Source organism: Centruroides sculpturatus, unplaced genomic scaffold (genome assembly GCF_000671375.1).
Source record: "Centruroides sculpturatus isolate CEXI.00-Female unplaced genomic scaffold, Cexi_2.0 scaffold1132, whole genome shotgun sequence".
Lineage (NCBI taxonomy): Eukaryota > Metazoa > Arthropoda > Arachnida > Scorpiones > Buthidae > Centruroides > Centruroides sculpturatus.
Genome location: NW_019385318.1, coordinates 173,204 through 198,465, shown reverse-complemented (window position 1 = coordinate 198,465; position 25,262 = coordinate 173,204). Strand labels below are relative to the sequence as shown.

Below are 25,262 nucleotides of genomic sequence, written 5' to 3'. Positions count from 1 at the left end.
TCCGAGAACAGGCTTAGCTGCTAAGAGGCTTTGTATATATGTCTAATATATTTAATTGCATTTAACCAACTTTGTTAACCTTAGATTTTAATAAATGCTTTGTTTATTTGTTAAACCTGTCTCTGAAAGGATGCATGCCGACTTGCTCACCTCCCTTGCCACTTGATAAAAAGCCATCTGAAATGACAATGTGAGTGGTCCTTGCAAACCGTTGCCAAGTAAGTGGTCAGAAGGGATTTAACCCATGACATCTCACAGTATTTTGCCTAATGGCAAGACACCAATGTTTCCAAAAGTGTTTGATGCATAATAAAACTCATGATTCGAACAGCATTAGCATTTTTTAATAAACTTTTTCTTTCCATACATATAAATATATGGAGTTAACCAATTCAATAGTGATATTTATGCTAAACAGAATTCATAGTAAATTTGATTATTATTAATTTAATTATAATAAAATTATTATATTTACCTCTATCACTAAATTTATATCTTGAGTTAAGGCTTGGACTCTATGAAAACCAGCAATAAGTGTAAGAGGAAGATATCCTTGTTGATCCATTTTTCTTCTTAGGAAGAAATCTCTTTGTAAATTTTCTTCAGAAAAGTAATATTGTCTAAAATGAAAATTATTATAAATTAAGTTTATCATCCTAAACAGATTATTATATTGTATGTAATGATAATATTCAAACATACCAAACTAAGATTACATGAACTATTTATGATCATAACTTTAAATATTTTGTCTATTTAACGTATAACTTCCCACAAAGATCAGCTAAACAATTATAAGTATTTTATAATTTTAGATAATAATGAGGCCAGCTCTAATACAGTTATTCACTAGTTTTATAGTTATTTTAGTTCAAAATGTGGTTTAAACAAAATCTAAACTAGAAGTTCCTTCTCAAAATAGCACATTGATTATACATTATTAGTATTCTATATATAATAATTCAAATTTGAATAGAACGGAGTTCAATAATCACTGTGGTTTGAATATTAGAACAAATAATTATATATAGTTAGCCTTATAACAAATAGGGTTGGCATCAGGAAGGGAATCCGACCATAAAACCTATGCCAAAACTATATGGAATGTCTGCAAGATTAAAAGTAAGTTATAACTGTGTTAGGATGTCTCCCCGAAGTGATGTGCAGTCCTGTCGCCTGAAAACTATGTCAAATGAGCTGACCAAGGACGGGTCTGGATAAAGTAGTTAGTCCAGAAAGAAAAGAAGAAGAAGAAAAGTATAAGAATAAGTACTTTAAACATTGGAACATTAAATGGGAAGAGTAGAGAGTTGGTTGATCTTATGTAAAGAAGGAGAGTGAACATTTTGTACCTGCAAGAGACAAGATGGAAAGGAAAAAAGTTAAAGAACTTAGTGAAGGTACAAGCTGTTTGTGAGTGGAGTGAATAAGAGCGAAAGGAATGGAGTTGATAATATATGCTCTTCAGCCAGGTAGTGGAGAAGAAAAGACAAACTTTCGGACAGATCTTGACCAAGTTATAATGTGTGTTCCTATGAACAAGAGATTAATTGTGGGGGCAATTTAAATAATCATGTTGGGAAGAGGAAAAATGCAGAAAGAAGAGTTCTTGGGAGGTGGAGTGTGGGAGAATGGAATGGAGAGGGAGAAAGATTAGTCGATCATGCTGTGGCTTTTGACCTTGCTCTAGTTAACACCTACTTTGAGAAGAAAGCAAATCAACTGGTTACATACATGAGTGCAGGTAGATCCAGCCAGATTGATTTTTTCTTGTGCCGCAGGAAACATCTGAGTGAAATGAGAAGGTGTTAAATGGAGAAAGTGTTGCTGCACAACATAGAGTTCTCCTGGTGGATTGTGACTTTCTTATGGGCCATTGTAAGAATTGTATTAGCCAGACTGAACAAAGGATCAAATGGTGGAGATTGAAAAAAGAGGAATTAAAGAAAAAATTTAAGGTAAAAGTGTTAAAAGAAATCCAGTTTCCAGATGATGTGCAAACATGGTGATTCTGAATAGTAATTGCATTTTGAAAGTTGGAGAAGAGGTTTTGGGAAAAACTTCAGGGAAGAGATCGCCGGAAAGACAGGATCTTTAGTGGTGGAATGCTGAGGTATAATCTGCAGTTAAACAAAAGAAAGAGGCAAAGAAAAGATGGGATTTGATGGAAAGGTCAGAAGATAAAGAAACCTACCATTTGGCAAACAAAAACTAAAAAGGCAGTGGCTATTGCAAAAGCAAAGGCTTTGGAAGAGGCTTATAAAGTTTTCGAAAGGAAAGGTGGTGAAAGGCAGTTGATGAGAATTGCCAAAGCAAGAGATCAAAAGATTTTACCTCTATTAAACTGATTAAAGATGATAAAATGATATTACAAGATTATAAAAGGGTTAAGGAAAGATAAAAAGTATATTTTAAGAATTTATTAAATGAAGAAAACCCCAGAACTTTATATGAGAATGTAGAGGCAAATGAAGGAGTGGTGCAAGATATTAACAGAGAAGAAGTGGAAAGTGTGCTTAGGAAAATGAAGATGGGAAAAACAGTAGGCACTGATCAGATTCCAGTTGAGGCTTGGAGAGGTTTGGGTAAAGAGGGAATTGGACCTTATGAAGAAACTCTGGCAGTAGGAGAAGATCCCAGATGAATGGAGGAAGAGCATTCTTGTGTCGATCTTTAAAGGTAAAGGGGATGTACAAATTGCAGAAATTACAGAGGTATTGTCCCATACTATAAAGATTTGGGAGAAAATTGTAGAAAGAAGGATTAGGCAAGAATTTGAGATTGGAGAGGAACAGTTTGGCTTTTTGCCGGGAAGGAGCACGACTGATGCTATCTTTGCTCTAAAAGAGCTGATGGAAAGGCACAGGGACATGCAGGAATATTTGCACATAGTGTTCATAGATCTAGAAAAGGCATATGATAGAGTACCAAGGCAAGATATATGGAGATGTTTGAGGGAAAAGAATGTTCCAGAAAAATATGTTAGGCTCGTCAAGGAAATGTACAAGGGAGCAGAGACCCAAGTTAAGAGTAGTGTGGGCACTACAGAAGGGTTATTTATTAATGTTGGTTTGCATCAGGGATTGGCCCTTAGCCCTTATTTGTTTGAACTGATAATGAATGTGTTGGTGTGTGACGTGAAGTGTGAGGCGCCATAAAGTATGCTGTTTACAGATGATATTGTGCTGTGCGAACTTTTCCAAATAAAGGCTGAGAAGAAACTGGAAGATTGGAAAAAGTTTTGGAAGAAAGAGGCATGAAGATTAGCAGAACTAAAACAGCTTATATAACTCTGGATGGTAGAGATGAGTGTAATATTAAAATCCAAAATGTGCCACTCTCTTTTGTTCAGAGTTTTAAATATCTTGGGACATTTGTTGAGATGGGAGGAAGATTGAACTCAGAAGTGCAGCATAGAATTCAATGTGGATGAATGAACTGGAGGAAGATGAGCAGTGTGTCATGCAACAAGAAAGTTAGCTGCAATCTGAAAGGAAAATTATATAAATCAGTTGTTAGACCTGCAATGTTATATGGAGCGGAGACATAGGCAATAACAAAAGCCCAAGAAAGAAAGATGGAGGTGGTGGAGATGAAAATGTTGAGATGAATGTGTGGAGTTTCAAGGAAGATTAAAGTAAGGAATGATTTCATTAGAGGTTCTGTTAAGGTGAGCCCCTTGAGCAAAAAGATGCAAGAATGTAGGTTGAGTTGGTTTGGCCACATAGAACAAAGAAGTGTAATTATGTTGGAAAGAAGATTGGAAAACTGGTAGTAAAAGGAAAGAGGAAAAGAGGAAGTTGGAAAGATAAGGTGGAAGAAGACTTGAACTAGAGGGGACTTAAGAGAGAAAAAGCCCTTGATAAGGAGAAATGGAAAAAACGTATTATTAGAGAAGGAAACGCCAACCCCATATAAACATGGGAAAAGGCAAAGATAAAAAAGTATTCTATATATAATATATCATGACTACAGTTCATTTATAGAATCAACTTTTTAATATTTAAGCAATTCACATGAAAAGTTTTTTCATTTTAATCAATTTTTGTTCCCTCATGTATTCCCATAATTTAGTTAATTTTTTTTTAATTAAAAAAAGTTAGAAAATAGATTTATCAAATACCAAACTTTATCACATAATTGTTAAATTTGCCAAGTTAAAAAAAGAGTTTGGAACTGTAGATAAGTGTATTAAAAACATTAGCAATAAAATAATTTAATTCAATCTCTATTTAGATGAAGTCTAAAAAAATAATTTGATTTTATAAATATTCAAATTTTCTATGCGTTTTATTTTATTATTTTCAATTTGTAGTAAATATATTATTTGGCACTGTATAAACATATTTTTATATTGTAATTATACAGTGTCTTTCAAGCAATATGCCAAAGAATAAACTACTGTACCATTTTACAGTCAACACTTATGCAAATTAATTTGGAATAGTCTTGTGGCCGCCAGCGCCAGAGATCCTGAACACTGTCTGGCAACACTTGCCAAGATCACGAACTCTGTCTGGCAACACTTGCCAACAAGAGTGGGTGGCAACCTCAAAAAAAAAAAGGCGCGAAAGTTCGTTGGATTTTGTCCGGGTGTTGCCCGAGGATGTCTGTGACAGTTCTAACCTTTTCTAATAAAGTTCTTTTTTGTTACTGTTCGTGTTTGCATGCTTAATGTTAGATCTAAACATCAGTAGGATTGAATGACAAAGTGTCATTAGATGCAGTGAACAGTCTGTTTCAGATGTTGAAGGAAAAACAGTTTTAGTAATGAAGGCCTAAAACTTGAGCAAAAAATCTGGATTGTGGAGCTCTCTTGATGCATCAAAAGGTTGTTGTCACAAAGAATCAAGTCACTATATTCAAACTTGGTCAACAGATGTATAAGTGAATCCACAAGTTGTCTAGTGACTTTATGATTGATTTTACAAGTATTTGATCATCGATGACTCTAAACAGCAAACTCCTGCATAGGAGAAAGAATCAGTAACTTCAAGTCAAACCAACATTCAGAAGGTCAAAAAGGCTGTCTTGGGTCCCCAAGCTTGGACAGTACTATCAGTAGAATTTGTCAGAAAACTGGAGTATCGTATATTTTTCCATACAAAATCCACTAAATTTTGTATGGAAAAATAAAGAGCATATCTGTACAAGATCCAAATTTTCAGAGATTCCTCCAGGAGCAGAATAACATAGTAAATGCAATTCTCAACCTATCAATGAAGAAGTCAATTTGTGCAGTTTTTGAATGCACCCTTTCATCTGAATGGATATGTCAGTCAACAAAATTATTGATTCTGGGCAACAAAAAACCACCAGCAATTTATAAAACTGCTAATCTTCAGAAAACAACTCTCTGAACAGCAATACAACACCAAGACATAATTGAACCAATATTCATCCATCAAATCACTAATACTGCCATTTATTCTGACATCTTCAAAAATGAAGTTTTACCATTTTTCATTATATTGGAAAATTTGGACAAAACACAGCTTATGAAGAACAGCACTTGACGACATATCACTAGGATCAATGTGAAACTCCTTTTCAGTGTTTTTGGTGATCATTTGATATCCAACAGTGTTCCAGTTCTTCAGAAGAATATGGAATAGGCTCCCTAGTGACCAGATCTGAATCCTTATGACTACTTCCTGTAGGATTGTGTCGAGGACAGAGTACAGGGAAAGCCCAAAAACCATCAGAACCCAGAGAAAGTGTGTTTCTGATGCAATTAAAAGTTACACCCTTGAAAATTTTTGAAATAAGATTAAAATTAGTGATTGGCACCAAAGGTGAACACTTCCAGATTATTATTTAGTGTAAAAAATATGACAGGCAGGTCGTCACATTGACATAAGAATATGTTAATTAATCATCATGAAGAGTTCACAACAGTAACCAATAAGTAATTGGCATATTACTTGAAACACCCTGTAGATAATAATAATAAACTAACTGACTTTTACTGCTACCACTAAACTGCTGCTACTAAAGTAACTACACTAAATATTTAAATAAAATACAGAAATAACATTTTTTTTATTATAAAGATTAGAGACAGAAAATAATAAACTTTACTTTAAAAATACTTAATGCTTACATTTGATTACGTATGCGTGTTTTTAATGATTCGTCATCCAATTGAACATATGAATTACTATAATAAAATGCTCCTCCAAGGAATGGAGTAATGTAAGGTGTCGTAGGGGCTGCTGAAGGTTCTATACTATAGTCAACAAAGAAGGAAGACACGTCGGTAAATTCATCTTGAATAGACGCTAGAAAGGAAAAACAAATTAAAATGTGAATTGTTTTTGACTACTTAACAAATATATTTCACATAAAGAATTTAAAATATACAAAACTATTAACTTAACGATAGTACTTATAACTTATTATAATTAAAAATCAGTATTATTTAAATAATATTTTATGAATTGTTTAATATTCTGAGTATTAATATCATATGATCTTATGAGTAGCCAATTATTTATTCATCATTAATAGTGCTATAATAATCATAAAGCTACAATAATAAATAATAAATAGCTTATATATATATTAATATACTTATACTGGAATAAATCTGTTAAAACTTACGCCTGTTTCTTGAAGGCCAAGTCCCTCTTCCTTGTCCTCTTCCTCGTCTGCCTCCTCTGTAACTTCTGCCTTTCCTGCCTTCGTTTTGATGTGAATCTTTCTTATTAGAAGCATCTAAATTAAAATACAAATCAAAACAAAACATATTTTAGTATAGTAATTTTATTTTTGATAATGATATCACTATATATTTTTAAAATAAAATAAATAACTAATTGCTATTCAAAAGGTATACATACATTATATAAGATATACAAATAAATATGTAGCAAAGTATAAATAACAAAAAGAATTATGATAATTGCTTATTTATATAGAAATATTAAATAATTAAAATTAACACTAAGAAAAATATATTTATTTTAAATTCTAGGTAACTCAAAGGTTCCAACTAATTATTAAATACAACGGCAAAATGTCAAGACCAATGGCTTGCCAACCATAGACAAAATAGTTAAAGTGTCAGCCTACTATACTGGAAACCAAAGATCAAATTCAAGGAAGAAATCCAAGAAATTTTTCAGGAGCAATCTTTCCCAAAAATGTTTTGCCCTGTCATTGTGGTTCTGGCCAAATCCATGGTGGACATATGAAAGGGCTTTGTTGACTGGAATCACATTGATGCAGCAAAATATCTTTATATAAAATGTAAAACAATGTAGCACACATTGGCTAAGTCAAACCATCATTAAACAAAATGTTTTAAATTCAAGACCATTCATTTCGTTCGACAGTATATGTACACTGATGGGTTGCAATTTCAAAATTGTATCTCATGGAATCATGATATCTTCAGATGAAATGTGTGCAATTCAATTATGTTGTTGTCACAATGGAAATGGACACAGCAGTGTCAGGAAGACAGAAAGCATGTTTGGATGCATCCAATTAACAAAAACAAAACAAAATTTATTAAAGATGGATCAAATTTAAAAGTTTTATTTGTTAAGCATTGATTGTCTAGTAACATTTAAAACACAACCAACAGATAAAATGCAAAAACTAATACTAATCTAAGAAAAAGCTTACTAGTTTAGTTTATTATAATCAACTACACATACAAGCTATACACAGAAAGCATCTAGTCAGATGCTAATGCATGCACACAAGAAAGTGTTCACCCACTGAGCAAGAATCTTTATTTGCATATCTGGCAATTTTAAGCATACTTAAACTTGTATAATCATGTCTGTCCATGGACCACTCATTTCCCTTATGTAAAAATGTTAAAACATTTGGTCAAAAAGTGTTTAATTCTGATTTATCATGTTTTCGTGTTTTGTTTGATCAATGTGCATGTTGGCATACGTAAACCATTAAAAAAAGTGTTAAGCATGTCTAGTCAAACTTTTCATATAAAGATGTTTTTACTGCATCAATATGCATCCAGCTTTATCAATGTGAGAGAGTTAAATGATGCCAGATTGTTGCTCTGGAAACCCAGGTTCATGTCTGGATTGACTCAATTTTCAAGAATGGATCACTCAAATATGTCAAATACCATCTGTCGCCATTCGGTCATTTTGTAAGTCAGCCAAATTCATAATGAACTTGCAAAATAAAAATCATCTCAGTATCCACAAAATAGAATGATTTACTTAAACTATAAAATGCAATTTTCACGATAAAATATAAGCATACAAATCCAGCCTTTAGACTTGTTTCATGCAGATAAACTCAATCATGTATGATTGCTGTTATATAAAAAGTAAGAATAAATACATCAACAACAAAGAGGTTGCTTCTTTCATTCTACTGATTTCACCATTTAATAGTTATTACAAATGTTTTATTTATGTGAGTTTCATTATCAGATCAAAATCAAACTTTATTAGCAATCTTGAGTTTAAGTCTGAAGAAGTGGTATGTAAAATTTAAAATTTTACATACCACTTCTTCAACAATATATAGTATTCAACAATATTTGTTATAAATTATGTACGTATAAATAAAATGAAATTAAATTCTAACTTACACCAGAAGTGTGCTCATGTGCATACTTTAAAAAAATCAGAATCTGAGAATTTATGAAATGATTTATGAATTTTCTTTGTCCTGTTACAATAAAAGGACAAAGAAAACACTAACCTAACCTGTTAATCTCACATAAAAAAGAATGAATATACAAAAATAACACACAACAATCTTAATAAACATGTATTTCTTGTTTACAGTTCTTGTTTTGTATTTTTTTTTGTCTTTTCATGTCCTTTCATCATTGTGTTTAATTTTAGTAGCTATTTACTTTTTTATTGTTTTCTACTTTTTTGACTTTGGCCTTTTGTGTCAAAGAAAAAATTCATAGAAATCATAAAAACCGATTATCATTTATAAACAATGAAAAATTGATTTTAATGAATTTAAAAAAAAAAAAACTATTATTAACAAAAACTCTCTCTATTGCTTATTGAAAGAGAAACAATAATAAATGACTAATATGAACAGCATTAATCATTTGAGATCTTTTTTTTTTTTTTTTAATTTCTGTAATCTTAAAGAAATGCTCACATAATATACAATGCATGTCATCTTAATGCATCTTATCCATTTTCACTTAATTTTCAGTATTTAATAGTCTTTTAAAGCGTTAAACTTAACAGTGCTAACGTTGGTTTATAAACCAACATAGAAAATACTTTAAGTCTCTTTTTGAATGGTAAAATCATGTCTGAAACAGTATAAATTCTGAAACAAAATATTCTGCTAGCTTATAATGGGTGGACAGGTACTGTACTTCATCACAAGTCTATGCACATGCAGTTTTGGGGATTTAATCCCTTCCACTCAGAAAAAAACTTTTTAAATAACACACACAAAAAAACCTATAATGTAAATATAAAGATTAATTAATTTTATTATGAAAAAAGGTGTTTTTTTAAACTCCACCATTTTAAAAATCTTGCATATGCCTGCTTCTTGCTTGATCTAAACTCAAAAATGTTAAACTTATTTTTATTTTTATTTTTTTTTTTTAACTCTAAAGCAAATAAAATTTCAAAACTTTTCCAGTCTTTAAGAAAAACAATTGTTAGGCATATAAAAACTTATTTATGATGTTCATATTATGACAATTTATTTATAGTATTTAAAACTGCAAACAGATGATAGTTTGAAAGTAGGACTAGTTAAAATTAATGGTCAGATGTTGACCATTAGCATGCACAACTTGTTTTTAAATGTTGCTATTCTTTGACAACAATCCAAACATTTGTTAATTGAACATTTTAAAATTTTAATCANCAAGTAAATTACAAAGAAAACAAATCTACAAGCAAAAATAAACTTTTCAAAGATGAGAACTTTGACATAATTCCAATAAGTATCTGTTTTAATTACTTTCTCATAGTAAAAACATATACTTGTAAATAAACTTTTATTCGTTTCTAATTAAATATTGTATGTGGTTGACGTTGACTTCTACTTTTTCGTTTGAGAAACAACACAAAAATTCTATGAAAAAATCTAATATATTAACACGCTGAGATTACAGTATTTAGTTAATTAAAGTTGAGAAATCTCATTGTAAAAATCTCATGCAATGATATTATCTATTTGTCATCCTAATTAAATAACAATTTAAAATATTCAATTCTATTATTTAAGATCAGTTAGAGCCATTTTTCCCGACATTGTATAGTGATTTCAAGCTGTGTGAACTATACAAATACAAGCACAATCAACCATTGTCATGCAAAATACCTGTTTTATGGCATTTGGTGTGATCAAAAAGAACCTTTATAAAGTCCTGTTAAATGGAACTTCAATATAGGTAATCAGTAATGACCAAGATGGGCAACATTAAGTGGTTAGAATTATACATGAGTATGAAATGACTGACTTAGTGCTTCCAAATGATGACCACGTTAGAAAATTAGTCTTTCAAAGAAGTCTAAGCAATTAATCAATTTTTATGGGCCAAAAAAAATTCCATCTATTTGAAATCCACTGAGATATGAGATAAAAGACCATTAGAAGAAAGCATCCTGAACCTCTTAAAGTGTTATGCTCCCCACGACAATGCAGGACTTCATAGGGCACAGCAGATCGTGAATTTGCTGCAGGCATTTCAATAGGAAATACATCATCATCCTTCCATAAAATGTCGATCTGGTGCCTTCTGACATTTATGTTTTTCCATATTTAAAGAACTTTCACTTCATTAGTCACTATTGACAAGTAAAAGTTATCATCATTGGGTGACTACAGCAACAGAGGATAGGATAAACAAGCATGCGACATTTTTAATGTTTTGCATGTTGAGATGGGGGAAGTAGCCTCCAAAGAAAGGTCATCCCATGAAATTGTTATTTCTTAATGGTGTATGAAGATGCAACGAAACAGGACACTTTTACAGTTCATCCAATAAAAATTTTGTTTGTAAATTTTTTCAAAGCATGTTACATATTGAAGAAAAATGCCTGATGAGTCTGGTTTTGTTGACATACAAACTGTTACCTGCAGATAAGTACTTTTATTACTAAACTGAAAACATTTAGGATTTTTTTTTTGTATTACTGGCTTTTGATTACTACCTGTAAAACTGACTGAACAAGTCTTTAACGAGATATTTATTTTGCCAAATTTTCTCACCAGAAATCAGTTAACTCTACTTAATATCAATCATATCATATACTGCACCTCAATAACCTTTATAGACCAGTAACAACAAACATTTAATGAAAACTAATGTTTACGACCATAAACCACAGTCTTCATTAGGTTTTTTAACCAGTAAGATTTGAACACTACATCGTATACATTTTATCATTACCATATAAAATCTTCCTTATTATATTAATTTCACATTACAGTTAAGTGAAAAATTCTAAAATACAATTAAAGTTTAATTTGGCACCATCATTTATTTTCCTATGAAACTGGTACTGAATTTAACCTGTCCTACATTGATCCCGAAAATATTCATGTTGACCTCATTAACCTGCGTGGGCAATCCCGAATATTTCCGTGTTTAAATCGGAACGTTTTTGATACTAGATGTCGCTTCACGTCACATTTTTATATTAAAACAAACTTTTAAAATAAAATTTTTTTCGTTTTTATGTTATTTAATATATACATTTTGTTTGTGAAACATAAAAAAATAATTTTTTACGATACAGTAAACACGATTATTATTTTTGAAAAAAATTAGGCTTAACATGGACGAAAATTCAACATGGCGTCACGGGCAACAAATAAAAATTTCAACATCGAACAGGTTAAGTACTTCAAGCAATAAGAATTATTTGTGGTAACGAGATCTACTTAAATTTGAATTTGAAAATCACCAGATTTAGTGACAAAGTAATTTGTAATGCAAAATATACATTTGATACTTCATAGATATGGAAAGAGTCTCTAATATTTATGAAAAGATCCAGTCACAAATAATTCTTGGCCGTCAATGAGAATGGCACTATTTAATAATGCAGTGTAATGAGTTTAGACTGTACTTAATTCTATTATTATAAATCACTTTTCTAAAAATTTTTAATCATAAAACCACTAACCATTACTACCACTTGCTCCACCTTCTGCTGCTGCCTTTTCCTTTCCCTCTTTCTTTTGTTCTTCTGATTCGCGTTTATACCTAGGAGATCTCTCTGCACCATTTTTAGATTTTCTCCTTTCTGATTTTGATGGTTCTATATCTAAAGGAACCCATTTTTGTTTTGTACCTACTGGAAAAGACAATAATAAAAAACACATTATAAATCTAAATTTTTATATGTATATATACAGTATAACAAAAACAATTAATAAATATATTCTGATTCATTAGATTTAAAGACAAAACAGATCTATAAATGCAAACAACAAAAATGCTTGTTTTTACTTTTCACTTAATTCTGTTTTGTGTTACTTTGACTTTAAAGTTTATTTACTTAGCCCTTTCAAACCTTTCGGTTCATCTTCAGAGGTATGCTTCTCTGTTCAAGTATTTCAAATTTTTTAAGAGAACAATACTCTAAATGAACCGAAAGAATTGAAAGTGCTAACGAACAAAGTCCTAAAATCAGAAAAGCCCAATAATGAAGAAGAGCATTATATTAAAACAGATGGATTAACACAGATTATTAAATTTCATATATGATATTCAAATGATATATTATATAACAATAAGAATATATGATGATAGAAATCAAATTTTAATGTATGCTTCATCATTCTTAGCAAGCTGTACATTGTATAGCTTGCTATTTTACTAAAATAAATTTTGAAGATAAATCATTTGTTTAAATTTTAAAAATGAAGTGATAATGAATAAATTATTTTTAAAAACTTTAAAAAGTTACATAAAAACTTTTTAAACAATTACTTTTACAATATGTAAATTTTCACAGATAATTAACATTATGTAGTACTGCTGCTAGAAACAATCTATGACAATGAATTTAATGCTCTGACTTCTGATACAGCCTACAATTTATTTACTTGCTATAGAATAGAGGTAATTCCATGAGGCAAGAAAAACTTCTGTTCCCAAATATGATAAAAAAAGAAATCCTACTAAACTTTAAGATTCATAAGCAGTCATGTTTCTGTAAGTGAAAAGGATTGTTAAAGTTCTTTGTATTATTTTAAGGCAGTTTTTGGAAAATAAGCCTTTTATTTCCAACTTGGAAATAAGTATATTTTTTAAAGTGTACTTTAATTGTAATAAATGTGACTGTACATCTAAACTTATAATAATTGTTCCAATCTTAATCCATCATGATAAAACTTTAGGCTGTGTACACACTAGGCATTTTTAAACGTGCGTTTTAAAGAACCAAGAGTTCTATATAGGCATACACACTCAAACGCGCGCTTTTGGCCAAGCGCGCGTTTATAGATTTTTGTTAAAACGGGCGTTTTGCAGGCGCTTTGAGATATATGTGCTGAAATGGAGAACGATCATTTCGATACTGATCTATTTATTGATGAAATCTAAAAGAGACCAACCATCGTCAAAGGATTTTATAGATATTTTAAAAGAATTAAAAAACTTGGGTTCATTTTGTCTTAGTTTTGGATACAACGTCACAAACATTCCATGTGTCAGTCTATCTCGTAATAGTGGGTGCACCCAAAATTCTCTTTGCCTCTGCCATTGTCTTTTATAGCGACGATGGAGGAGGGGCACACAAGCAATTACTTTCACGTCCATTTCCAAACTGAGCCAGTGTGTATGCTCCAAAAACGTTCGTCAAACGCCAAGCTAACGTGCATTTATTAAAACGCGCGTTTAAAAACGCCTAGTGTGTACACAGCCATACTGCTCTGTTAGTGTTTTCCAAAAAACAGTTACTATTTTGAAAGCATGTATGTAATTCATTGAGTCATATCCACATTAGTAAAAATGTGCATTGTGCACTGTATTTGGTAAAAAAAATTTTGCATGTGCAAACAAATTTTTGTAAATGTAGATGTATGTGCCACATAGGAATGTGCACAATAACTTTTTCCATGCAATCCATTCATTGTCAGTTTATGGAAGGACATCAAAGGATTTGCACCATACCTGTATTTGAATGCAAAAGCTCTTGAAATCTTGACATATAATTCTGAAGGAGCCTATGTTTTTGTACTATTATAATCAAAAATATCTGATTATCTTTGTTTAATTCCATCACTATAACTTACAAAACTAATAAAAAGTACAGAAGTCTTTTAATACATGTGAATTAAAAGCACTAAAATAAGAATGAAAAAGTTCAAATGCGCAACTTGAGCATCGACATACAGCATGTAATGCGAACATTTATGTGGAAATAAATTTACATTTGCGATGAAAATATTTATGCCAAATTCTATCTTCAACTACCACACAAATTTTTACTAATGTGGATCCAGATTTACACTTTAAATGTTACTTATAGTAAGAGAATGTTTCTTATTCTGCATTTAGAATAATTTTAAATGAATATCGCTGGTAGTGGGACATTAATTTCAAAACCATTTCAAATAAATGTTTGACTTCTTAAAAGTAAGTTGTAAGTTATGAAGTTGTTATTTTCTTAGTAAAAGATTTAATATTCGGTTTTCTGAAAATCGTTGATATGATATGTTATTGAAACTCAGAGGTAAGCAACTGCTAATAATTTAATATTTTTCCTTTTCATTTCTGCAAATCCATAAGTTGTTGGAATTGCTGTAAAAGTTTATTATTGTCCTGAGGTACCATCTAACTCTAGTCTATATACCAGGGGTGGCCAAAAGCTTGTCATAATAGAAGCCAAATATTGCTCATCAGAAATATATGAGAACAGTAGTCTCTATTAGAACAGTATTATATATATAAAGTTTAAGTTTATAAAAAGAAATTGCATAAGTATACAGTAAGAATCTAGAAGAGCCACATATGCAGCTTATGAGCAACAGTTTGGCCACCGTATATACCTCAATTCTTTCTATTTATAGGAAAGAGTAATTTGCAATAGTATGAGCCAAATGGATTTAAGATGGGGAATGATTCTTAACAATCTACTGATGATGATTTAATAATATAAAAATGATATGAACCCTACATCCTTCACAGCAGGACAAGGTTATCATAAAACAGTCATTCTGTAAGTGAAATACTTGTGTGCTAAAAATACTAATATTAAAAATAGTTTGACTTATTAGAGAAAACCTGTTATATGTTTCATTATAGCTATTCAAAGGCACATTTGAAAAAATAATAAATATTTATATTTATATTTTAAATACCTTTTTTCTTGCTATTTTTAGAGGCATTGGCAGTATCATTTACTTGGATGGAAGCTTCACGATTTTCTTTGGCAGAATCATCTTCGTCTTGAGAACTCTGAGACTTTAATGGTGCTTTGGCTTGAGATGGACCAGGAAACTCTTGATTTGATAATTGGTTATTTTGGCTTATTTGACTATTTGATTGTGAATGTCTCCTCTAAAATATAAAATTATTCAACTTTAGACACATTCAAAGAAAAATTTACTATATTAGATAAGAAAAAGTATAGAAATCATACTTCATTCATATGAACTTCTCCTAATGTTGGCCAATCACTTAAATCTCTATTTTCATTTGTCTGGAAGAAAAAATAACTATTAAAGAGAAATATAACATTTTATTGCAACATTAAGTAAAGTTTAATTTTATAAAAAATAAAACTGTTATTCAATTATTTACATTTTTAAATTGTAATTTGTTTCTTTAATATTAAAAAAATGCTGAAGCAGCAATTTTATCTTCATTGTTTTATTGTTTTTTTTGGCATAACAACTGTTTACATGTTTTTCTACCTATTATTAAGCACAATTCAAATAATATTAAAAACAGTTGAAATAATAATAATAACTTCTTTATTAAATAAACTGTTACAGTTAACATTTCAATAGAAATTAAATATTTTGTATAAATTCTAAATTCCTTATCAAAGATAAACATTCTACTTTATATCTCAAAGAATACAGACGTATAGAAATCATCTTTCTCATCCAAGGTCAACAAGATGTAAAACTAAGACAACTGTTGAGAGGTCTTTTATATTCAAATTTTATCACAATTTAATTTTTATAATGTACTAGCTTACCCGTCGCGCATTGCTGCGATCTCAGAAGAAACGAAACTCAAGCAAACGCATTATGATAAAATTCAATTTACATTTTATCATTTTTATTGAAACTTATTATTATTCATTTTCATCGGAAAGTTAGTTAAACTTNTTTCAATTCTATTTATTTATTGGAGTGCTTGTGGATACACGATATTTTTTGTTTTTCGTCTGATGCGTACACGAATAAATCAGAAGGTTTTCCGACGCGTGAGCTGGCCACATACAGTTGTCCATGTAAGAAGCACAGATTCTCCAAATTTAGCCCATACACTTGCAGCGATTGTCAAAAGTGCAATATTCCCCATTTTTATATATATATTTTTAAATCCTTTATAATTTTAATTATTTAATTTCTCCTTTCTCTCTTCCTTGATATGTTATGAAATTTCTGATAGTTGGATAATAAACCGTTTTATTGCAATTTGTCTTTTTAAATTATTTTGAGTTGATATTAAAATTTGGAAAAGGGGGCTACCTAGATCGGTAAAATAGACAAATTTCCTCCTACAACTTCGGTTGTTGTTCGGGATACAGTTAAGGTTTTAACAAAGTTCCAGTGAATACATAATTAGCAAAAAAGAAGTTGAAATAAAGTGATTAAACAAAAATTATTACAAATATCGTAAATAACAGTTCACAAATGCACATATAAAGATATTTTTTGAAGGGGAAAACGGTCTTCACAATTTGAAATCGATCAAACTCACAATGCTCGTACACACTCGTATCTATTATAGGATAAATGTACTATGCCAGAAACCTTTGTGAGAGTGTATTAAAAAACTTCCCAAAGTTTCATGGCAATCGAATAAAGGATGTGGTAATGCATGAAGGACATACAGACATACATTCATTTTTATATATATAAATATATAACATTTTTAAACTAAGTTATAAGAAGTTTTCTAAAATAACTAGAAGTTTTCTAACTAGATGTTTTCTAAATAATTCCGAATACATTTATATAAATAAATCTGTTCTGTGTCGGATAATATAGGTATTAAATGATCCTATAGTATCTGTGTTATCCTGAATTAGCACCCAAGAACCTTTACTGCTGTATTTTAACTACATCTTAAGCTGTATCATTCTTAAACATTGAAAAATAGAAAGTCACTTTAATGATACACCCATATTGAAAACATATTGATGAAATATTTTTAATTCTAGCATGTTATTAACATTCCTAATGCATCCATTCCAGGAGGAATAGCTTGAGTCTATGAAAATAAAAGAGAAATAGACCCATATACAGTCGACCCCCCATAACACGGGTTCCTATAGTTCGGATTCCTATATGATGGCGAGAAAATTGCAACGGTATTCGTACAAACATGGTAAAAAAAACTACTATAATTCGGTAAAACGTCATTGGACAGCCGAACTACTTTTTGCCATCCAGCGCCACGCTAGAGAGTTTAGGCGAGTAAGTTGAGTTTACTATTGTCTGTACAGTATGTAAATTAGGTACCATAAGTCTAACACAGCACTAATTTTATACATTTCTTGTGAAAGAAACATTTCTTATTCAACGGCCTTAAAAATTATTTATATTAATGAAAATAATTTATCAGAAATTGCGCTCGCCATTTGGTGCTGCTCCGCGACGAAAACAAGCTTAAGCAATGGCGACGTTGAACGGTGCACACTCGGGTAAGTAATCCTACAGTTTTTTGTTTATAGCATAGTTTATATGGATTATTCCCAAAAAAATATACGTATTTTGGAAATGTTGAGTCGAGTTAGTCTGGGAATCGATTAATTTTATGGAAGAAAACCTTTCAAATAGCCATAGTCCGTAAACTTCACATGTGTCGGGCTGTGATTGGCAAGGTCCCTAAAACATCAATTTCATAAAAAAAAGGAATCTACCTACCATCTTATGGGGGAGGGTCGACTGTATTGACTAATATTTACTGGATTCAATTTACTCAAGACAACTAATTTTTATTTACCATAATAATAACTTATATTTTTACTTCCCAATTCTTACATTTTAATCAATTTTAAAAGCAAAAGAAAGAAAAATTATATGAAAAGATTCACTGACTCTCCAAGTTAACTATTTTCCTGAATCCTTCTACCTATTTTTTCCTTATAACTGTCATTTTAATAAATTATTGAACTGACTTTCCTCTGTACAAAGATAAAGAATGCATTGTACCTGATAAAGAATGCCATCATCTAATACTTGTTTATAGTTATTTTGTTTAAACTTCTTACAATATATTCTATATTATATAATAACAATAATAATAATTTAATTAGTTGTTATATAACATATATTAATCAAAATTTTATGATTAATATAACAGTATGTCCATGCCTGATTCCAAGTAATTTATATATGTAAAATTATGTTCAGGCAAGTAAAAATGAAACAAGGATGTTTAATGCAACAGAAATTTTCAAAACATTACTAATTTTATCTCACCTTTTCTTAATTAATCTAAAATAAATAATAAATATAGAATAAGTATTTAAATATAATTGTTATATATACAAAAATATGGTTATAATTTAGCTAATTACATTATTTAATGATTGAATAATCAATAATTTATTTATTTGTAACAGATGATTATATAATTTTGTCTTTAAATTGCAAAATTTTTTATGCCATATTGTAAAAATGGAAATTTATGCCGATTTCTCATGTAACCAAATGTTTAATTAGTATATTTGATTCCAGTTTTGCTACAAGTGTTTTTTTTTAAACATTTTTATATTTAATAAAACATTTGGTTTTCTGAAATAGTAGTATGAATTTCTATATTTATATAACTTCATATTAATTAAATTTAAAAATGATAAAAACAAGTAGCTTAGTGAAGAATCTGAGCCCATGTCTTTGCTAAAGTCTGGCTGTGATTTGACCATTCTGAATATGCTCTAAGTTGCCAAATAAAGTTTCCTTTCCTTACTACTCAGAGTACCTGGTATGAACAATAAGATCCAATGCAATCTATGTTTAGAGAAGTCTAAATTTAAGTTAATAAGTCATATTCTCATATATGTGAAATTCTGTTCACATTTATATATAGAATTTTAAAATTATTATGAAATACCATCCAGCCACCTGTGGCCTAATTGAACCATGGGCAGAAATTAAAGTTTTAATAAGTCTTTCCATCTTTTGAGAAAGATTTTTCTTCATTTCATCCAAATTATAAAAAAAATTTGATGTTTCTTCAAGATGGTTCACTCCATACCTACATACATTTATGTAGGATGAAAAATAATCTGTATAAAATTTGGAAGTGAAAATTCTCCAATAACCCTGCTATTTACATATTCATTGCATATTGAAAAAAAATTCTACTAGTATTATTACATTCTGTTGTTGAATTATTCTTATCATAATGTCAGATTCTTACGTAACTTTTCAAAAATAAAATCTAATAATTCTCATATTAATGAAGATTGAAAAAGGTATAAGATATACATTTACAGTTTAAAAAAAAATTATTTTTATATCAACATGTGCTTCTTACTCTAAATAAACCCTATTTATGAAAATTTACACACATTTTCATTCTATGAATTAATTCAAGCCATTAGTAACATACCTAGATCCTTTTCGAGCCATGATGTAATCCAATCATTTTTATTTTAATAAAGACCAGAAACCAATTTTAGCTATTATCTTATTTTAAATATTTCACTTGCTCTCCAAAATAATTTTATGCCTAGCCAATAGCATTCTTTGTTGCTAACTGACATCCCTAAAAAAATATCCAGATTCATTTAGATCAATTGGCCATTTCTTCAGCAAGACTAAAATGTTTTGAATCTAGTATGCTTTGACGTACAGTACATATTCTTCTATTACTATTTTCTTTTCAACACTTCAGTATCTATTTTCATTCCATTTTCAATTCACTTCTTAGTAATTAAGCAATCTACAACTCTGAAATATTTATAGTCTGGCTTTTGTTGCCTGTCTGGATGTAAAAAGTATTTGACTCAGTAATCCCAAGCTATCCTCTTTAAAATTTTGGGTATTGTGAATTTAGTCTGGATTCAGTTTTTATTTCATGTTTAATTTTTTGTTTTGTATTATTTGTATTAAAGTTGGAGATTTTTCCTTTAATGATTTTGCTCCTCTCCTTGGTATTCAACAATGTTCCAAATATTATTAAACACATTAACAACATACATTCCAAGGTATGCAGATGACATTAAAGTAATTAACAACTCCATCATGTTACAAATAGACTTAAATATACTAGTTATTTCCCTAAAAAACTGAACTTTGTAATTAATGTGTAAAATACTTGTTACGCACTTCTTTTTCTTGAAATCCTCCCACTCCAGAATTTTGCTGCTCCATACTTAACATGTAAATAATGAATTTAAGGTTTTTATACTATTTAATAAACCTGTTAATTTGTATCTTTCGCTAATTCTGTTAAAGAGTTAAACGTGTTAGTAACGAATTCATCAAAAAGTAGTAGTCTTGCTCAGTGCGTATGCTCTGCGGTGATGACGTTTCGAACGAAACTCTAACGAAGTTCACGAAGTAAAGAGTTAGTTTACTTCATTAAGAAAAATGGTGCCTGACAATATCGATGTTTCTGAATCTACTCAAGTGTTTAAATTGTGAATTAAAAGGTAAAATGATAGAAATAACTATCCACTCGAAGCAATCTAAGAAAAATATTTTGGATAAGGCTGCACTAGCAACATTCATATCTTCAATTTTAGAAACAGCCATTTAGTTAATGAATCAATCAAAAAGTCTAACAAAATGAGAATAATGATGATGTCATTCTCATTTAACTCATTCGACTTTACGAACATACCCTAAATCTCATGCAATCTTACATTCACAGATCATCACCCAACCATAACCAACATATACAATTATATATCGTGGATGACAAATACATTTCAAAACCTTTTTAAATTTTATTAGAATATTATTATTTTTGTTTGGGACCTAGCTGAGACAAAGTAAATACTTATTTCAGTTAGTGTTCGCTTAGTACTGTATATGTAAGTACACATGTATAATCATTGGCATTCTGCCAATGATTATACATGTATACTTACATATACTGTATACAGATATAAACAGGTGTAAGGAGTCAAGTCCAATCATTATTTTGTTTTGGGCATTATTTTTAGTTATAGTTATTTTCTTTTTGGGTCTTTTCTGGATGGAAACTCCTAAGAAACCCTCAATGTGCTAAATTCAAAAATATGAAAATCTACATTTAGTAATTTATATCTGTCACTGATCCCATGACATGTAGACATGTAAATAGGGCAATGTGAAGTTACACCAATAGAAAGATAAAAGACAGCACATCTGTTCAACTGTGTGGTGTAGCTTTCGACAGTGATATTCATTGAAGGAAATTGTCTGGCATTCTTTGATAAGCAATGAGCTTGTAAGAAGTGTATTCTTTGTTTAATTATTTCTGTGGAGATTTGATTGATTTATACGAAAAATAATTTTTTTCCATTGATTAACTGTTTATTTTGTAAATAACTGATCTTGACTTTTTTTTTGAATATTTGAAATATACTAAATATATACTAATTCATTACTAATTCTTGTTATAATCATTGTTGTTTATATATAAATATTATTTTGGATCATTATATTTTGCTTCCCATTAAATCCAGGACTGGTACTTCACTTTGCACCCTAAACTGTGTAACACTATCTTTTGTTTTGCATGTATCAGCTCAATATTTAAAAAAGAAAAAAATCAAATCATCAAAACAGTCTAACTAAATTAATTAATATGGATTACATTCACATTAATAGTCAACTCCAATTAAGCTTAATTATATATCAAGACATATAGATCTTATCTAAACATAATTTTAAGTCTAGTTTAACATTGGTTTTTACAAGTACTACTAAAGAACAAATTTATCAAAAATTTCTTGAGCAATATAATTTAAATAAGTTAATTCTAGAATACTTTAAGATATACTTACTCTAGGAGGAAGTCGTCTTTTCTCTTTTGGTGGAATAGAATTCATTATTTGCGATCCTGTCGCTATTTCTAAATACAAAAAAAACATACACATATATAATTTCAAAACAAAGACAATATGAACTTGATAATTAATAAATTACTAATAAAAAATACATATCTATCCTTAATAAATTCGCTTTCAATGAAAAATTTCCAATTGGTGTATTTAAAAAAATAAATAAAACTACCTTTTTAGATATGCCAAGCTTTAAACTCATTCAAACTCAAATGTTTTTTATTGGATTCTTAATTGTTAAGTTTAAACCTGATGAAAAGCTATAAACTATAGTCCATTCACTATAACTTTATGCATGTTTCCACAAGAAATAGTTTGCTAAAGGATTACTCTTTCCTAAAAATTCTCTCTGGGACTAAATTTATTTTAATTAACAGACATTCACATTTTTATTGGGACACTACTGTTACTTCTTGAATGAGACAGGTAACAAGGAGGAGATATATTTTGTAGTATACGGTGATGGTGAGGTAACTTCTTCATTTTATATATGAAGTTTCAGAGAACAGAAAACAGCACAAAAATTTAATAAGCATTTTGTGCCTGATATCTAAAAAATTTGCTTTATTCGTTCAATTCAGTTTTATTCTTTATCTACTATTTAAATCTTAACTTTTATCATCATCTGACTTAAAAAATTACAAATATTGTATATATGTGGATCCAAAACCAATATTTTAGTGTCATTTTCATGTTCAATGCTGAATGAAGTAGAAAGGTAAACAAAGACAGCATTTCTATAAATATTACCCATTCCTCCTCTGAGTCCTTCTAAGTAATTAAGACATCATCTACAATCATACATAAAGATAAAGGATATAGCAAGAAAAGTGGAGAGTTAAAAACATAATTTGTTTTCATTTTGTATACAATCCAAGCTTCCATAGGGAGAATGGAAACTCCTGGCCAAATCAGATATAGCTACAAATACAATTTAATTTTTCATTAAAATTAGTATAAAATTAGCATGTTTTAAAACACTCATATATGTTGGAACACTTTTATTGATGTTTAAGTGCACATTAAATACATATTTGTACTATATGTGTTTTGCTTTCAACTGATTGAAAACTCCAAAATAGTTGATGTTTTTCTGACTGACCAAAATTCCATTCTGTAGTTTTTCAATCACAAAATGATTTTTAAATAATATAAAATGTATATACAGTAATTCAATGGCAAGAGTAAGTGTGTATAAACAAGTATAAGAATAGTATAGAAAGCATTTAAGATCAATGATGATAAACAGTTTGAAAGAAAATACAACTTGTTTTCCTAAGTTGTCTAACGATACAGGATGACTTATTTCTCATGTTACAGAAAATGACATTTGAAATATTATCATGTTTGGAATATTCAATAGAACAACATCTAACAAATGTCACTATGAATTTTTAGTGTCTAAAATCATTGGATGCTGGCCATTACATAAAAGGTAAGTAATGATGATACATCTTGCCAAATGATGTCAAGCTGAAATGTATGAACGACTTCATTCAATGTTAACTGCAAAATTTCTCCAAAAGAATACAAACATTGTTAAAGAAAGCATAATAAATATAACAGAACTGTACTGAAGACTAATATCATTTCTTTTATCTTAATTTTCACTTAACACTTGAACTTTTCATTTTGATCAACTGCTTTCATATTGAATCTACTTTGCTAAATTTATATATTCAAAAAATTAATAAATAGCAATTCTATTTTATTGGCAGCTTTTATTCCCANTAATGCATGAAGGACATACAGACATACATTCATTTTTATATATATAAATATATAACATTTTTAAACTAAGTTATAAGAAGTTTTCTAAAATAACTAGAAGTTTTCTAACTAGATGTTTTCTAAATAATTCCGAATACATTTATATAAATAAATCTGTTCTGTGTCGGATAATATAGGTATTAAATGATCCTATAGTATCTGTGTTATCCTGAATTAGCACCCAAGAACCTTTACTGCTGTATTTTAACTACATCTTAAGCTGTATCATTCTTAAACATTGAAAAATAGAAAGTCACTTTAATGATACACCCATATTGAAAACATATTGATGAAATATTTTTAATTCTAGCATGTTATTAACATTCCTAATGCATCCATTCCAGGAGGAATAGCTTGAGTCTATGAAAATAAAAGAGAAATAGACCCATATACAGTCGACCCCCCATAACACGGGTTCCTATAGTTCGGATTCCTATATGATGGCGAGAAAATTGCAACGGTATTCGTACAAACATGGTAAAAAAAACTACTATAATTCGGTAAAACGTCATTGGACAGCCGAACTACTTTTTGCCATCCAGCGCCACGCTACAGAGTTTAGGCGAGTAAGTTGAGTTTACTATTGTCTGTACAGTATGTAAATTAGGTACCATAAGTCTAACACAGCACTAATTTTATACATTTCTTGTGAAAGAAACATTTCTTATTCAACGGCCTTAAAAATTATTTATATTAATGAAAATAATTTATCAGAAATTGCGCTCGCCATTTGGTGCTGCTCCGCGACGAAAACAAGCTTAAGCAATGGCGACGTTGAACGGTGCACACTCGGGTAAGTAATCCTACAGTTTTTTGTTTATAGCATAGTTTATATGGATTATTCCCAAAAAAATATACGTATTTTGGAAATGTTGAGTCAAGTTAGTCTGGGAATCGATTAATTTTATGGAAGAAAACCTTTCAAATAGCCATAGTCCGTAAACTTCACATGTGTCGGGCTGTGATTGGCAAGGTCCCTAAAACATCAATTTCATAAAAAAAAGGAATCTACCTACCATCTTATGGGGGAGGGTCGACTGTATTGACTAATATTTACTGGATTCAATTTACTCAAGACAACTAATTTTTATTTACCATAATAATAACTTATATTTTTACTTCCCAATTCTTACATTTTAATCAATTTTAAAAGCAAAAGAAAGAAAAATTATATGAAAAGATTCACTGACTCTCCAAGTTAACTATTTTCCTGAATCCTTCTACCTATTTTTTCCTTATAACTGTCATTTTAATAAATTATTGAACTGACTTTCCTCTGTACAAAGATAAAGAATGCATTGTACCTGATAAAGA

The 25,262-nt window shown here is 29.8% G+C and overlaps 1 protein-coding gene across 8 annotated transcripts in view; it reads right to left on the bottom strand.

The window, feature by feature from the left end:
• The window catches only part of LOC111637573 (la-related protein 1B-like), a 151,980-nt gene that overhangs the window by 87,262 nt on the left and 39,456 nt on the right, over window positions 1-25,262 (bottom strand). For 7 of the 8 annotated variants that reach the window (XM_023383085.1, XM_023383080.1, XM_023383082.1 and 4 more), the window contains 6 exons: window positions 15,579-15,638; window positions 15,298-15,496; window positions 12,114-12,284; window positions 6,604-6,717; window positions 6,104-6,281; window positions 476-620 (listed from right to left, as the gene is read on the bottom strand). In XM_023383085.1, the coding sequence (XP_023238853.1) occupies window positions 476-620; window positions 6,104-6,281; window positions 6,604-6,717; window positions 12,114-12,284; window positions 15,298-15,496; window positions 15,579-15,638 (867 nt within the window). Of the gene's footprint in view, window positions 1-475; window positions 621-6,103; window positions 6,282-6,603; window positions 6,718-12,113; window positions 12,285-15,297; window positions 15,497-15,578; window positions 15,639-22,121; window positions 22,217-25,262 lie in introns of those variants that run through there. The other variant, XM_023383087.1, reaches the window with a different exon arrangement.